The sequence below is a fragment of the Betta splendens genome, chromosome 10 (assembly GCF_900634795.4).
Source record: "Betta splendens chromosome 10, fBetSpl5.4, whole genome shotgun sequence".
Taxonomy (NCBI): domain Eukaryota; kingdom Metazoa; phylum Chordata; class Actinopteri; order Anabantiformes; family Osphronemidae; genus Betta; species Betta splendens.
Window position 1 is genome coordinate 831704 of NC_040890.2, and position 16873 is coordinate 848576.

Here is a 16873-nt window from a genome sequence, read left to right on the forward strand (position 1 = left end):
TGGAGAAACATAGACACGTAGTCAGCAGACTGCAGTAAAGCCTTAGTCTTGTTACTATTTTTAATATTACATGCTAGTGTACTAGTGGTCTGCAGCGTGTTGGTTATACTTTCTGTCAGTGTGTATTGGTGGGATTTAACTTCTATTTTTTTCATTTTCAGTTTCCATTTTGTCTGGCTCTAGGTTAACCAGGTTATTTGGGCAAAGTTAATAAACATTCCTCCATTTATATCAAAGGTCTTTCTTTGCTTACGCGGCTGTAGCAGCTGCATTCTCATGATCAAGACCACCATGTGGGACCTAATGTGGGATAGGCACAGCGTGTGACATCACTATCAAGTTAAAACGAGGGTTTCAATTATGCTGATTTTGTATAAACCTAGTAACATAAACAAAGCACATGATCATCTTCAATTAGCACTAATAATTTTTCTTCAGCAGTTGCTTTGAAGTGGGCATTTCTGCAGTGGTTTGGTTTATCTTTGCATCAGACTTACTCTTTTATTCAGAACAAATCAAAACTCATCAGCTCAACAGTCACTAGGAATGATTATCGGGCCAGTTGCTTAAAACAGAGGTAAAACCAAGATACCCAGAAAGGAAAAGCGTCTAATTACAATTTACCTGTTTAATATTTATGTTGCTTTTTACTAACTATGGGTTGTAAAGACAGGGAACTTACTTCAGTTATGAACACTGTGGTGGAAATTTTGCAATAAAGGCAGATGAGAGAGAGTTGTCCTTTTGTGCGATTTATCGAAATAATAAAGAAAATAACAATAATGGGGAAAGCAAATCAAAAAGCCAGCTGGGGAGATCTGAACATACACCACGGGGTATAATGCAAAGATCACCCCGTTCTGAGGTTGTCTCTGCCTTTTAACCCTTCTCCCGGGACCTGGTGGAATCTCCCTATCATACTGTGGGTGAAGATGTTTACATTACACAGGGAATACACAAGGTCTGCAGCCTTGGGTCTGGTGAGGCATCAGATAGAAAGGAGCCAGAGACCAGGGGTAAAAGGCAGACACAAGCCATAAACAATCGGTCAGTCAAACACAACATTAGATGTCAGCACTTAATGTGCAACAGAACCTTGAGAGGAAGATAGATTGTTTGTCTAATAATGTTCAGTTCTGGGTCTAATCAACAAGTACAGAATGCATGGTTATTATACAGAGTCAGAAATGAACACAAGAAGCATTAAAGTACAATTTTTCCATTACATTTCCCCCCTTTTTATTACACATTAATCAAACATTAAAGAATAAAAATTGTCAATCGTGGCATTCATTCTGTAGTAATAAAGCATTCTTTAAAAATGATTCGTTAAATGTATTACTTATAAAGATGTAAATGGCGTAGGGATAAAAGATTGTGAGCTGTTTTTGTGGGTAGTTATACTAGAATAACCCTTGTGTATGAGCGTTGGAAAGACAGGGACATAAGCCTATAAGTGATTCCAATCAGATCATGTTCATTCATCCTGAAAATGGGAGGAGGATTATGTGTTGATTTAAACTATTGTGGAGTCGGCCTCTACGTCACTATCATCATCATCGAAGTCATCTTTGTAGTCCTCATTATCAACGTCAACATCATTCTCTACAGAATCAGCATCAGAATCAATGAGTAAATCGGTGTCCGGATTCCTGAATGTAGTGCATTGTGTCATTTGGTACGAAAGCGCCGCTGATGTCGCGCGCATGATGAGACCCCTAATCAGAGGAATAACACAACAACCAAGCAACATGATCACGGCCATGAAGATGATAAGCGAGACTATTGCCGAAATAAAAATTGATTTCCATTTTCCAAAAGTTTGGTCTAGCCAGCGCCAAGGGGACGGATCTACGCCGGAGTTTCTAGCCCATTCGACTCTAAGATTCTCAAGGCCCTCGATAGCCTTTGTCACAGTGCCATTAGAATCAGTGTTGTTGGGGATAAAAGTACAGCACGCTTCTCCAAACATAACACAGACACCTCCTTTCTCCGCTAGCAATATGTCCAGGGCCATTCTATTCTGCCAAGTCATCTGAGACGTAGGAGCCAGCTGCCCAGACATGCTGTTGATTGTAATAAAGGTAGTTGATCCAGGCCGAATTCTTGTTAACCTCTATTATGGGGCCCATAAAGGGTATAGCACTCGTCCACCCCGCCGCATGCTCGTTGCGAGCCTTAAACTCTTCCGGCACTCCTCGTGGTACGCCTATTGCATCTATGTAGAGGTCAGGATCCAAGGAACCTCCTGGAGCCCTGCGCCTGGTGCGTGAGTGTTTCTGTGGAGCTGAGGGCAAAAGGTGTATTCCCCCTGTGAGGAACATTACCTGAGTACAGGGGCCGGTCCAATTGGTTGGTAAGGTGGCCCTGGGGTGATCCCCGCAGAGCCACCACATGTCGGACAAGGACTTCCTTTGCTGGACTAAGTCGGTGGAGGATGGGGCAACGTGTGAGACATTATCGATCCTATATGTATATGAGGGTAAAGGGGCAGAATCGGTGTGAGTTGGAATCGCAAACCGGATCACATGGTCTTCAGGGTTAAGCTCGTGCGCGTTGGAGACGTCCCACGTCAGGTGACAATTGGGAAAATGGCCTACATCTATTCCTCCGTCGAGGCCGGAGGTGAAACATTCAAACTGACACGTGGTACACACCATGTAATACAAGGGAGCCGCGGGCTCCTTTTCCATTACCTTGATGTCGGCCACCTCTACTTTCTTATGTGTGTCGGGACTGTACATCTCCATACCCTTGCCCAGATTGTGCAAGGCGCACATTTTGCAAGATGGATCGCATCTCGAAACACTGGGGTCCGCAGTGTATTTACACCCGGTGTCCTTATTCTGCAGTTGTCGCTCGTTGTAACACTCGCTGCTGTTAAAGGGAGTGGGCACAGCCATGAGATCGGGTCTCGCGACAGCACATGCTACGCATGAATTGTTTGTGAGGGTTTCAGAAGTGTACTTGATGTATGCTAACCATAAGTTTCCTGTGGGGTTCTGATTTACATAGTTTTGGGCAAGCTGCCAAGCTTTAGGGTCCTTAATGTCACGCTTGTATCTATAGTGAACAAATAGTACAGGAGGGTCACACATGTCACCGCAATGGCTGATATGATCGTCATTTTTATCTTGTTTCGTCTGGTGGATATCATTTTGCGTCAGTGAAAGATAAAAATTTGTGTGAAAGTGTGAATCAAGTGGAAAACAACTCTAGATATGCTTGTCGTAAAATGTTTTGTTCAAAAAATAGTGGATAAAATCACAGAGAGGCATACATGTAAATCAACCACACAATTTAGAGCAAATATTAAAGTAACATACAATAAGGATCAAAGCAACAGGGTCACAATCAATGTCTTCTGCTTCCTGTTGAATAGTGGTGTTAGATTGTTTCCAACCTGTTTGTTGACACCTTGACAGTTCGTTGGAGTTCTTCAGGTTGTGATCAGCTGATCACAGAGACACTTGGGATTTGTTATCACCGCCAGGTTTCCTCCCAATGTCGTCTGAGTCACTGTCACTCCCCGTGATGTGAAGAGTCTACACGTCGTCCAGCGTAGGCAACTCAAGGCTGCTCGTGTGTGTGTTTTCTCAGGAACGTGTGTGTAGATGTATGGTCTGATAGTGTGATTCACCGGCGCAGCTTCAGGCGGCGCTTGGCTCACACCTTTAGCTGAATGGTCAACGCAGCCTCGCCTCTGTGTGTGTGTGAGCACAGCGAGGGTCGTCCTTCTCAATTCTTTTCGTCAGTGGTGGTTTTCTCGTGTGGTGTAGATGGAGATGTTTGGCATTTCCAGTAAGATGGTGTTGTATCTAAGCCATCGGGCTGTAGAAAGATGTGATGTTTTCTGTTCCAAAAGGATCAAAGACACGGCATGATGAACCAGCAGGGTGACATCAGAATAGCCAACAATGTCACGTGATGCCAGCACGGCTTTCTCTGCCGCAGCCACTGCTCGGAGGCATTGTGGGAGCCCCGCAGCGACTGGGTCAAGCTTAGCAGAGAAATAGGCTACAGGGCGTGGACGCCCTCCGTGATCCTGTAGAAGGACAGAGGTCATACAACCTGATTTCTCATCCACTGTTTGGGTGAAAGGTCGCGTAGGGTCAGGCAGACCCAAAGTAGGAGCCGACTGAAGAGCATGTTTGAGGTCAGTGAACGCCTGTTCAGCCTCAGATGTCCACATGAGGAGGGCGGTGGATGCAGAAGACGTCTGCATAAGAGCTCTAAGTGGAGCCTCCAAGACGGCGCAGTTAGGAATGAAATTCCTGCAATAAGAGCACATGCCTAAAAAGGACATAAGCTGTTTGTATGTGCACGGTTTAGGCAGGTTCTGAATAGCTTCAGCTCTTTTAGGTGAACTGGATTTCCCTTCAGCGGTGATGTTGTGACCTAGGAAGGTAACTTCAGTCTGAACAAACTGTAATTTAGACAGACTTGCTTTGTGGCCTGCAGCCTGCAGGTGTTTCAGCAGCTTGATTGTGTCTGCTGCGCAAGTTTCCTGATCCTCACTGCAGATCATTAAGTCGTCAACGTACTGCAGCAGGGCGGTGCCTGGGGACAAGACAAGATCATCCAGGCTGTCTTTCAGTGCCATATTGTAGATTGTAGGGCTTTCTGAATACCCCTGACACAGTCTGGTAAAGGTGTATGACTTTCCGTTAAATTCAAAAGCGAACCAGAATTGACTGTCTTTGTGGACGGGCACGCTGAAAAAAGCATTGGCCAAATCAATTACTGAAAAAAATTTAGCCTTAAACAAAACTAAACTGTTTAGAGTTAAACACCGGTGTTATTCCTTCAATTGCTTCTCTCTTTAAAGGGTATTGCTGTTTGCATGGTCTGTAGTCAGATTTTGGCGTGATGACCACTGGGTCACATTCTTTGATCAGACCTACATCATATTTGTGTGTGGCCCACAGGGAAGTTGGAACTTCCTGTAAGGCTGGATACTGCGTCAGAGCGTCCTCCTACAAAAACACGTGGTGTGGAGTGTGTGTGTAATGTTGAGGTACCAAGTGCACTGTACGCTGCGCATGAAAGTTAGACTGAAAAAGTTTTTTGTAAGCATGCAAAGTAGGTGAATACATCACATTCGGTGTCGGAAGTCGTTTGCCAGTCTCCTTCCCGTTGACATCTGTCCACGAAATGACCCAAGTCCTGCCATCTGTCTCCGTCATGTTTTGACAGAAGGACATGTGGATCTGTAGAATAAGCATCAACAAATCTCTCTTGTTCGTTAGTGACAGAAATCGCAAGCGCAGACCTATGTTCTCTCCCAGAATAGAGAGGTTGAGGTCAGTTTGTCCGCATGTATGCGTAACCATGATTTTTCAAACTTCTCATCAGAACCAGTGGACACATGTGCTGTACAAGACAGGTCAGATGCGTCTCTAAAGGTCGTATTCTGTGAGGAAACAAGCTGTCGAGCAGCCTGTATGAGGGCTTCAGTTACAGCCTCTCCTTTCAGTAGCCACTGATAAGAGTAGAGCAGCGGCTCTGAGCTGAAATTAACACAAACAAAGGTATAATTATTTACATTGTCCGTGGTTGTGACCTGCACTCCCTCCAGAGTGGAAATCAGTGAAATACCTAAACTACACATGAGATCTCTTCCTAATAGATTAACTGGGCATAAGTTTGAAAGCAAAAATGAATGTTTGAGTGTCTTGCTGTCTGATGTTGTGCAAGACAGAAGCACAGTAAGTTTTTCTTTTATTGTCTGGTACGTACAGTGGCAGCGGTTCAAAGTGACTAGGGTTTTTACTGCAGTACTGCCGCGTCGCCACGGCGCAGCGAGTGCGTCGCTGACTAAAGATTTTTAATCCTGCAGCCGGCTGGAAAAAATCAGGATGCTAGTCTCGTTTTAACCACCAGGTGGCGCAGCGTTGATTAGAAGCCTCCAAAGCACTACAGTGTAACTGAGGTCCGACTGTTCATTTCTACCTGTAACACACATATATTACACCAGACCTATTTTACTATTAAGTATCTCTTGTGTGCTAAAACATGGGGAGTATGAAGGGCAACAACTTGTTGATGGCTTAGCTGTTTTCTGTTCACTGCGAAGTTATAATTGTTCTGTGTGGTTTAAAACAGGCAGCGCCACAGCAGCAACACATTCTTGTTTTCATTCTCCTCAGCTTTTTCGTGTCTTTAAATAGAAGGCGTCTCTTAAAAATATGTACACACCCACCGCTCTAACATCTGATACAACATATTGGCTTCACATAATACCATGATTATGCGTCGCGGTTTAATTAATATAATTTGAATGCGCAAGTAAAGACGTAGAGCGCAGTCCATCTGCGACTACAGCCGCTTATTTAGGTTTTAAAGTTCCACAACTTGTTAATGAATGTTTTCCAATAGTCGTAGATTTTACGTAAATAACCGTAATAATCATAGGAATTTGTTTTACAGCAGTTGTCGGTCGTAATTTTGACAGGACGCCAGAAATCAGCAGATCTACAGCAACGCATTACAGCAACATGTTTGTTCCTACGTGTTTAGTCTGTGTCTGCAGAACTGCAGTTTGACTAGTTTTGACTGTGCGTGTCATTGTAACTGAGTGGCTGAGATCACTTTTTCGACCCGTGTACGTTTCAACATTTTCATTTCCCATCCGTCCATCCAGCCACTTTCACCGGCGTTTTCGTTTCTCTTTCGATGAGCGGCAAACGGATTTTAATCAAAGCACCGCCTTACAAACCAATAAAACAGGCAAAAATATTTGTTTTTTACAAAAAGACACGGAATTGGAGTTAATATGTTTTTATTGTTTAGAGACAAACGGAAAACAAAAAGTCGTTCTCTCGTTACCTCTGCTTATAATTTGGTGGAGACATCAAACTCTTACACAAACACGTGACGTGTTTCGGAGTCATGTGTCCAGACAGAGAGTGACCAATACACAAATGTATGGATGTGCAAATGCAGGCTACGAGAGGAACGGGGGAGTGGCGCACTAGATGTAGCGAGAATTTGTTTTGACTGTGTGTGTCATTGTAACTGAATGAGTGGCTGATGTGACTTATTCGGCCCGTGTACATTTCAAAACTTTGATTTCCCATCCGTCTATCTATCCTGAATAAAAGCATCGCATTACAAACCAATAAACTGAACAAAAATATTTTTTAACAAAAACACACGGACTTGAATTTTAAGCTGTTTTTTTCGTTTAGAGAAAAACGAAAAACAAAAAACCTCTGCTTTTAATTTTTAATCGAAGCTCATCCGTGGACGGGTCACGGGGCAGCAGTCGTAGCAGAGAGCTCCACACTGTCGCTCGAATGAAACACGAGATCGAATGAAATGTGATGTGTTTCATACTCAGATGACTTGGATCTGAGTTCGACCAAGCTTTTGCTTGTCTCATGTTTGCTCACAGTCGCAAAGGAAATCTACACACCCCTCCCCCTCCTTCGTAGAGGCGCATAGACATGCTAATGTGTTGCTACTACTCGATCAGCAGGTGAGAAATACTTCAGCTCCGGGACAAAGCTCTGTGAGAGACTGGGCAGCATCGGGCGGCGTGATCAGCTGCAGGTCTAAGACTCATTAATGCAGCAAGTAGTTTGTTCTACATACGTTTACTCTGCAAAAATAAACGTATGTATTTATCGTAGCTTTCTGATCTAAGTTATTTGTAGCACTTCGACATTCGTTTAAAACATGCAGTGCTTTTTAAAATGAAAATACTAATATTATTATTTATTACCTTTATTGTAAACACAGTATTAATTGCACAATTTGGACTGGCGAAGATTTGCGCTTCTTTCATAATAATCATGGATAATCAAGGAAGAAACTGCAGTTCATAGATGTTATTCAGGGACGGTTTAATAAAGATTCAGTATGGTTTTTGACTGAACTGTCAGCCAAGGTACGTGCATTATCAAATGAATGCGCCTGTCAGCGGGGAAGACATCAACTCTATTCAGTCGCTCTTCAGTCGCTGCTGCCGTCTCCTCCCCAGTTCACACACCTTAACACTAGGACTACTGGGTTTTCTAAATATACCAGTTCCTACTACAAGGTGTTCCTACGAAGTTAACCAGCTGTTTATTTCGTTATTACTCCTTTCACCTGTACCACATAAAGTCATTGCAGAGCTACAGCCATGTTCCCACAAAGTTAACCAGCTGTTTATATCGTTATTCCCTCTTTCATGTCCGTCTGTTGAATGAAAGTGGGCGTGGCCATCCACGTCCCAGAGCGGTGACACTGGGGGATGGGAAACGCTCATCAACACGCAGGACAAAGATCTGCGTTTCTCTGCTGCTACAGCCTCGGCTGCGTTGTGTTGTTAGTCTCCCTTTCACCTGTACCATATGAAATGTGTTCCTACGAAGTTGCTCAGCCGCTTTCAGAATTCCCCATGCAGGTTTGAACAGGGCAAACATTATTTTTATTTACAAAAAAAAATTAATACGTTTACAGATTGACCGGTGATGCCGCACAGGTTGCTCTCAGTTAAAACAGCTGTTTGAAGCAGGGAAAAGCGAGTTAGCTGTCCTTGTCGATGCCTTGACAATGTTTTAGCATCGGTTAGATCTCTGAGCCCCGACTTTTATGTCTTCTTTGGATTAAAAAACAAATGTTGAATGTTCTCAAATAATATAATATTGCCGCCCTCCGCGGCTCCCAGTGTTTGTTTTTTTCATTTAAAACGTGGGTGTTACCGGTGGCAGACCTCTGGTCTAGATCATCCTTATTCACTTTTTTAAATTGTAGTAGTGTAACCTTAGTTAGTATTCCTTTTTATTTTTTTTATTTTATGTTTGGGAAACGTGACATTTCAGCTACTGTGATTTTATTTGTCATCAACATTAGTTCCTACCTGTCCTTGTTGACGGGGGACAAGAAAATGTGATGCGCGTTGGATAAGCGCGGCGTAAAGACAAAAGTGTACATGTGCCGTACTGTCTTGCCGTGTGGTGCATTAAAGAAGCATTCCACGTAAAGAAAATTGCCCGTACCAACAGCAAGAAATCAGGGTTACAGTAGCTTGTCTGCCATAAATCGAACGCTGCACGCGGGAGGGCGCACCGTTCAGCTTCCTATTTTCGGTTTTAAACTGCCATAATTTGCCCTAATTTACTTACGTTCATAACTTCATACTATAACGCGACCAGCGGTTCATGGTCTTGGCGATTCATGCACTAAGTAATACAACGTTGTCATCTCGTGATCACATGATGATGATGAGACGCTGTTTTTCCAATAATTAAAATAAAAAAAACTGCTTCCACTCAGACTCGAACCCCGGACAAAAAAAACGTTGTGGCCATGCACGTTAACCACTAGGCCACCCAAGACCTGATCATTGGTTGTTCTACAAGAGGCTATATGACGTAAGCAACTACGATGTTTCAGGACCAAAAGTGGGAGTCAATCGCCAGCTACAGGCCAGAAGGACGTAACACACTCCTCCCGCAGTACAAACCCGGCACTGACGCGGCAGATTTGAAACCCAAACACGGTGGGGGTAGACACTTTTACCGGCTGCCTCTGTACAATAATTATTATTACTTCTCTCTAATAGTCGTGTTCCCTTTTAATAATCATTGATAGTCTGTTCTGTTTTTCTATAGTCTGGCCAGACGAACCTATAGTGTGCACAAATCTTCCACTCATTTTAGGTGGATTGGAAAACATGGAAGATTTTCTTACCGAATTTGTTGCTCCTGAGTCTACTAAAAACACCATACGTTCACCTTGAACCGTCAGAGCAAACTCAGGAAATTGTTTGAAACCATTTGAATGTAAAGTCATGCAGCAGTTGTCATTTAGCTGTTTGTATTCTTTTCAAAATCACTCTGTGGGATGTTTTGAGCAGAAAGCAAGTCTTCATTGCAAGCAGGCAAGCATGAATTTGAATCAGTTGAGCATGTATCAAGTGTGAGCGAGTGTGTGTGTGTCTGTGCGGTACCGTCTACGTCATCATGTGAACGGAAACCTTCGCTGGGCTCCTCCTCTAGTCAGTCTGACGAGAGTGCCCGGGAGGGTGGAACCTGACGTAGCCGGGGGCAGTACTTCTTCCAGTGTCCCATCTCGCCGCAGATGTGGCAAGCGTTTCCTAGATCTCCAGATGCGCCTCCTGTGTCTCTGTCGGGCCAATGCCGTCTGAAGTCTCTTCCTCTTCCTCGCCCGCGAAAACTGTGCGCTCCTCTGTTGTTGTTATGCATTGCAGAGAACATCTCCAAGGATGGCAGATACAGTTCGCTCTGTTGTTTTTCCTTCTTCGCCATCTTCTTTTGCTGGAGAGTGTCATAAGCATGGCGTGCGTGTCTTGTGAGGTCAGACAGACGCGCTTCTTCTTTCCATCCGATGTATGACTGCTTCACGGCGTCAAAAACTTCAGGGAGTAAGCCTTTCATCACCAGTTCACACAGGTGACTCTCGTATGTTGAACAGATGAGTCCTCCCACTCCTTCAGGGGGAGGATGAGCTCCTCCGTGTGTTTTATGCAGTGGTGAGGCGGTGAACAAAGTCATCAACTGATTCCTCTGGTTGTTGTTTGCATGTGGTGACTTTAATCATACAGACTTTATCAGGGAACGCAGTTTCGAGGTGGGCAACAAGCGTCCTCACTGCGGTAACGAATCCATCATTTAAGTTGTTTGTCCAGTCTTTGTGTTTGAGAGCAAGTGTCACATCAGGCAATTGTCTAGCCAGCTTTTGGTATTCACAAGGTTTGGCCAGGATGCGACGGATCTCAGCTCCAGTGGGTCTGTACTCCTGGCAGAAAGCCAGAAGGTTGGCACCGAATGTCTTTCCTGATACAGTGATGTCTGGAAGAGTGTGGGCAAAGTCAGCTATGTCAGCGCTAGTCCATGGTCTGTGCACTAGCATGCTTCCTTCAGGGCCGGCCACTTCCACCATGGGCAAGCTGATTTCTGGAGCTACTGGTGTGTTGCTCCTCAGGGTACGAACGCTGGTAGTTGCAGAGGCAGCACTCGTAGTGGCAGTTGGTGCATGGGCACAGCTTGTGGCAGTGGATGATGTAGGAATGAAGCCGACAGGTGAATTGGCCCAGAACGCCTGTGCATCCATTCCAGGAGTTGGTGTGGCATTTACACTGTCCTTCACATGCTCTGACTGCTCTGCAGCTGATGTTACAGCTCCTGATGACAGAGGTTGGCCAGGCTGTTGCAGTGGGGCAGGCTGTTGTCGTTGCTCAGGCTGTTGTCGTTGGTCAGGCTGTTGCTGTTGGTCAGGCTGTTGCTGTTGGTCCTGCTGTCCACCCTGCCCGGCCTTCCTGCTGACGTAGAAGGAGTCCAGGTCGGGATTCACCTTGACCGCGCTCAGCTCTGCAAAGGGATACAAAGCAGAAACAGTGGGAGCGCTTTGTTTGTCATCATGTTGTGTGTGTGTATGTGTGTATGGTGGCGGTGTGCAAGCTTCCACAGAGTTGTTATCTTTTCTGCCAGCTACGTCACCACTCTCGTCCTTTCTCCCTCCTAGTTCTTTTTGGCATTTCAATCTTTCCCTGCGTTCTGATTCTTTAACCCAAATCTCAAGGCATCTGTTGTTTAATTCAATTTCTTCTAAGGTTTTAACTTTGATCGTTCTACTTTTGCGGAGCTGTTTCTCCTTTTCTTCTAATTTTTCTTTTAAAGCGCGTATGTCCTTCACACTGAGTGATCCACCTTCTTGAAACCCATAATGTTTTGTCCAGTCGTGAAGACATGACACGCACTCATCACCATATTTACGTCTCATTAATTTTGTAATGCTGCAGTCTGGTGGTGGAGACTTAGATCGCCCCGAACCCATCTTTCAGAGTCCCGGCGGTTTTCTGCCTTAGACTTTTTTGTGTTCCGGCCGGAACCTTTTTTCGAAATTTCTCTTCCACGGACGTCTCCGTAGAAAGGGAACTGCTCAGATCAGCGACAGGGTTCTCGGAAGTGGTCCTTCACCGTCAGGCCCCTCTAAGACCCGGGTCCCTCGTATCTCAAAACCACTTCCCCCTGCAAACGCGCTCCGTATTTCAGAAGCCGTCTTTTATTTCCTTGTCCACACCCTTTGGACTGCGCTCAGATCTGCACACTGGTCTGTATCCTCAGTACAGACAAAACAAGCCCGTTCCACGAGCCAACCCTTAGCAACCACCGTCTCGGCCACCAGGGCAGACTTTGACCTAATTCATTTTTGTACCCGAATATTAAATTTTTTAATTTAAAAAAAAAATTTGTTTGGTCCTAATTTTTTTTATATTTTAGATGTTTTCAGCCACATAGTCGTTTTAGAAATATTATTATCTCTTTTCCTAGATATATTTTCTTTTGTCGTTGTTTTAGTCTAGTTGGGGATGTTTTAGAATTAATTGTTATTTGCCTTATTTTCCCTAAACCAAATGATCAGAGCCAAGTAAACCCGAATACCTGAAACCAATTTCAAACCCGTTTTCTTATTTTTTTTTCCTTAACAAGTCGCAACAAAACGGAATCTCTCTCACCGGGCTGAGTAGAGGTTGGATTTTGAGTTCGTTGGATCTCGTCAGAGGCGATCCAGACGGGTGAGCAGTCCTCCCACTCAGAACAGCTGTAGAGGTTTGGAGGCTGAGTGAACCTAGTCCTCAGGACCGCCGTCCCTGATCACGCCGTCCAGAGGACCTGCCGCGGGATCCTGTTCGTAGACGCCAATTTCTGTGGTGGAAATTTTGCAATAAAGGCAGATGAGAGAGAGTTGTCCATTTGTGTGATTTATTGAAATAATAAAGAAAATAACAATAATGGGGAAAGCAAATCAAAAAGCCAGCTGGGGAGATCTGAACATACACCACGGGGTATAATGCAAAGATCACCCCATTCTGAGGTTGTCTCTGCCTTTTAACCTCTCTCCCGGGACCTGGTGGAATCTCCTTATAACACTGTGGGTGAAGATGTTTACATTACACAGGGAATACACAAGGTCTGCAGCCTTGGGTCTGGTGAGGCATCAGATAGAAAGGAGCCAGAGACCAGGGGTAAAAGGCAGACACAAGCCATAAACAATCGGTCAGTCAAACACATTAGATGTCAGCACTTAATGTGCAACAGAACCTTGAGAGGAAGATAGATTGTTTGTCTAATAATGTTCAGTTCTGGGTCTAATCAACAAGTACAGAATGCATGGTTATTATACAGAGTCAGAAATGAACACAAGAAGCATTAAAGTACAATTTTTCCATTACAACACAAGTATAATTAGGTGTAATTAGGGGTTGAAATCATATCTTCAGTAAAGGTACATATTCAATAATGAGATCTGTGGATAGGAACATGTCTCCAGTCGAGGTGTTGATGAAGGAAATTTCAGAAATGCTCACACCAATGGAGCAAGCGGACTCATGAATCCACGTCGCCCTGGCCTTCAGAGGGGACATTTGATCTGAGGCAGTGTGCAGAGATGCAGGGTTTTATAAAAACCTATAAGATAAAAGACAAATCTGTAAAGCGAGGCCTTAAACGGGAAAGAGAAAATGCAGTGTTGCAATTGTTTATTAACTGTGCAAAAATGATGCGTCCCAGATGGATGCAGAAGAAACAAAACCATTACGGACGAAGAAGCCAGTTTACCCTGTAGCTAATCTAGAAGGGACAGACAGGGCAGTGAAAAGGGATGAGTTGTTAGAACTGCCCGACAGTTATTTAAAAACAGAGAAAATTTCAATTGGAAATTCCTGCAGTGAAAGTGATCTGCTTGACAGAGTAATTAGATCACTGTGGGCTGAGTCAGATGAGGAATCAGTGTGTGTGGGTGACGAACGGGTAAATGAGGTTTCTGATGGACTTCCTCTGCTGATCAAAGAGGCAAAGCGTCAAAATCTGCCCTGGCCTTCAAGACCAGATCAGAATGATCTGACTGACACTGTGGAACTGTGCAACTTGTCACTAGAACAAATAACTGACCATGTGATCCATGCTGTTGAGCTGCGTCAGAAGCAGGCAAAGGAGGCAGTGAAAAAAGCAACACGCCAGCAGCAGCGGGAAGAGGGGGAGAAAAGAGAGACAAGGATGGTCTCTGCTCAACCAGCCAGCGTGCCTCAGACCCCACCTACACCACCAGGCATGGCCACACCTCAGGTGATGTACATTCTACCAGGAGGGTGGACAAGACGACCTCCTATGAGGAGAGGAGGGTTCCCTGCAGACAAAGGCAGAGGAACAGGAGGCAGCCACAAAGGAGGCGTTTGATGCTACTGCTGTGGGAAGACTGGTCACGTAAGAAGCCATTGCTTTGCTTGGCTACGAGGCTCACGAGGAGTGCCCAGACCAAAGGGGTCCGCTGATCAATGTGGAGGCCCCTCAGCTGGTTACTAGAGAGGACCAGACACCTGCAGGATTCATGAACTTTGTTGATGGGCTCCATCAAAAGCCAAAAAGCCAGAGGCCTCTGAATCTGTGACTTCATCTTGCTGCACACTTTAGTACTTTGAGACTCAGACAAATATCTAAAATTTGGAAACAAAATAAACAAGTCGGCTGGTGAGAATAACTTAGTCCTTAAACCTGCCAAACGATTCAAAAATTAAAAATATGCCAATTTTACTAGGCAAGGGAAAGACAAAGGTATAGAGAATATTTCCAGATAAAGTTCCCAATTCAATCACTCTGCTGACAAATGCTCCATCTGATGCTCAGTGGTTGGTGGTGTTAAAAACAATGTGAATGTGAAGTATGTGGATCAAGAGACTGTGTGCACCAGACTTTGAGACATGCCTCATTCCATCTCTCCAACTAACACTAACTGTAGACAGTTGTCTCATGATATTGGTAATGACACATTCACATTATTGAGGTAAGAAAGTTTCCCTAGACAAGCCTCAACACTGTAGGAAGTGCCTCCCACATACCATAAAGTGAGTGAAGTATCTGAGGAGGTCAATCAGCTAAAAAGGGAATGAGGAGAGTGTACATGTTTCCCTCATACAGTAAACAGCAGTTTGATCCCTACAATATGTAAGCTAGTATAACGCATCATGCTCTCATGTGTTACAGAAAACATCAAACTTTAAGGTGACTAAAACCAGGTTTGCCTTTCACTGCTACTGTGCCAGTTCTCCAGTAGATAGAAAAACCAAACCATTCGGAACCTGCAAGGTGTAACTGTTGCAACAATGCTTAGCCTTCTATAGTACTGTATTGTAATGCTACGGATTGTGGCGCTGCAAGCAGCTACAGTTCACAACACTACACTTAGTATTTGCACAATACGTCTACTGTTTAAGTGAGGCTGCAGTTTTAATGATCACCTTGACATGTTTTAAGGAGGTTCCACTTAGTTCTTATCATCACTATCATTAATATATTCCAACAGAGCAGAAGACACATTTAGCAAATGTGTAAACCAGGTCTCAGTTCATTTTTTCTTTCCATTCTTTTGCTAAACAGTTAACATAGATGTCATCAGTCTGCAGGCCTTAAACAAATGTGACAGGGCTGTGGTGTTCTTTACGGCATGGAAGGAGGAGGTCTGGGGAAGAGACTGAGTAGCAACAGTGACGGTGCTTTATCTTCCAAGAGGTTTGACTGTATGTGGGTTTATATGGACTTTCTTTAATAAGTTACAATACTTCAGTTATCGTCCACAGCTGTTTTGTTATCACTACAAACTCTGACAGTCACAGGGGAATTATAATTAGATGTAGCAATAATTGTGGGGTTGTTTGTATTTCTAGGGTATAGCTTTGCGTTTCCAACAGTTAACTAGGTTGTGTTATGTCCATGTGTCACTTCTGATAGGTTGTGAGGATGCAGTTTATTTAGTCTACGTAAATTTTTTTATAAAGGCACTTAATGCACGCATCCGCAATGCTATTTGAATTCAATAAAGTTTCCTACATCGAAGTGACTCTGTGTTTGTAATCGGGTTAGTTTGTGTCGTTACTGAAGCTTAATCCTTCTTGTTCAACTTTCAACAGACATCCTCAAATTCACTCAGTTTTATTCAGGGATTGATGATGATCCCTGGTAAGGATAAATACGTAGGATAAATAAGTGTAGGAAATTACTTTTAAGGGTTTTGCTAGTGTTCTTTTATCTATCCATCTTAATTTAGTGATTTAATCGGCTTCAAATTAAATGGACAGTTATCTGTCTATTGAGGGGGGAAAAGTGTATTGTAAAAAATGGTTCGATTATTGCTTTATGTCGGTCCTTAGTAACTGGGGAACTTGTGTGTGTGGCATCTGCTGTGAGAATGGACTATTCTGTTTCTGTTGTGTTTTATCCCAAGTTGGTGACCTTAATCCATGGGGGAAAGGTTGTGGTCGAGTTGGCACAAGATTTGATTGGGTATATACTGTAAATAGCTTGCACTACAGAGGAGTATGATCTCACAGCGGGACTCATTGTGGAGTGATAGGAAAAGTGACAGGAGCAGGGTATGTGAGGGAGGAAATGAGTTAAGGGAAGTTAAGGAGTGAATGAAAAGGAAAGTGTAAATGTGATAATGACAATAGAGGGATGAAAAAGTACTGTGAACATTGCATTTCAGTGTGTAGCTTGTAAAAATATGCCGAACGCATAGACTAACATTGCACGAAGCTTTGCTTGACGAAATAGTGTTTAATGCATCAACCAAGTTTCTATGTGAAACAGATGATTAATATACGCAGGAAAGCTGTGTTGTTCCATTGCAGGAAAGAAGAGGACAAAGAAGATCAAACTCCGGATCACTGATGGGCCCTGAGTGACACTGCTAACTCATTTAGCAGAACATGGTCACAGGCTAGCCTTTCTAAATTATAGTTCTCATAGAGCAAGAGGTTTCTCTCTTAGCTCACGTGCACGACAAAAACCCTGAGCTCATGACAGTGACATGACTGACTGATATATGCTCTACGGACTGACCAGGACACGTATCGATGAGGTTTTAT

The 16873-nt window shown here is 43.8% G+C and overlaps 1 protein-coding gene across 2 annotated transcripts; it reads right to left on the reverse strand.

Moving 5' to 3' along the window:
• Positions 1–1361: 1361 nt before the first annotated feature.
• Positions 1362–13491, reverse strand: LOC129604760 (uncharacterized). Of its 2 annotated transcripts, XR_008695948.1 has the most exons (3): positions 13322–13491; positions 9941–12659; positions 1362–5210 (listed from the first exon to the last, which is right to left on the reverse strand). XR_008695948.1 is itself a non-coding variant. In XM_055512530.1 (2 exons), exon 2 carries the CDS (start codon positions 11785–11787, stop codon positions 10474–10476), a length of 1314 nt encoding a protein of 437 aa, XP_055368505.1. In that variant the 5' UTR covers positions 11788–12659; positions 13322–13491; the 3' UTR covers positions 8659–10473. The 2 variants fall into 2 exon arrangements, 1 of the variants encoding a protein (XP_055368505.1); XM_055512530.1 differs by lacking the exon at positions 1362–5210 and having other exon boundaries at positions 8659–12659.
• Positions 13492–16873: the final 3382 nt, after the last annotated feature.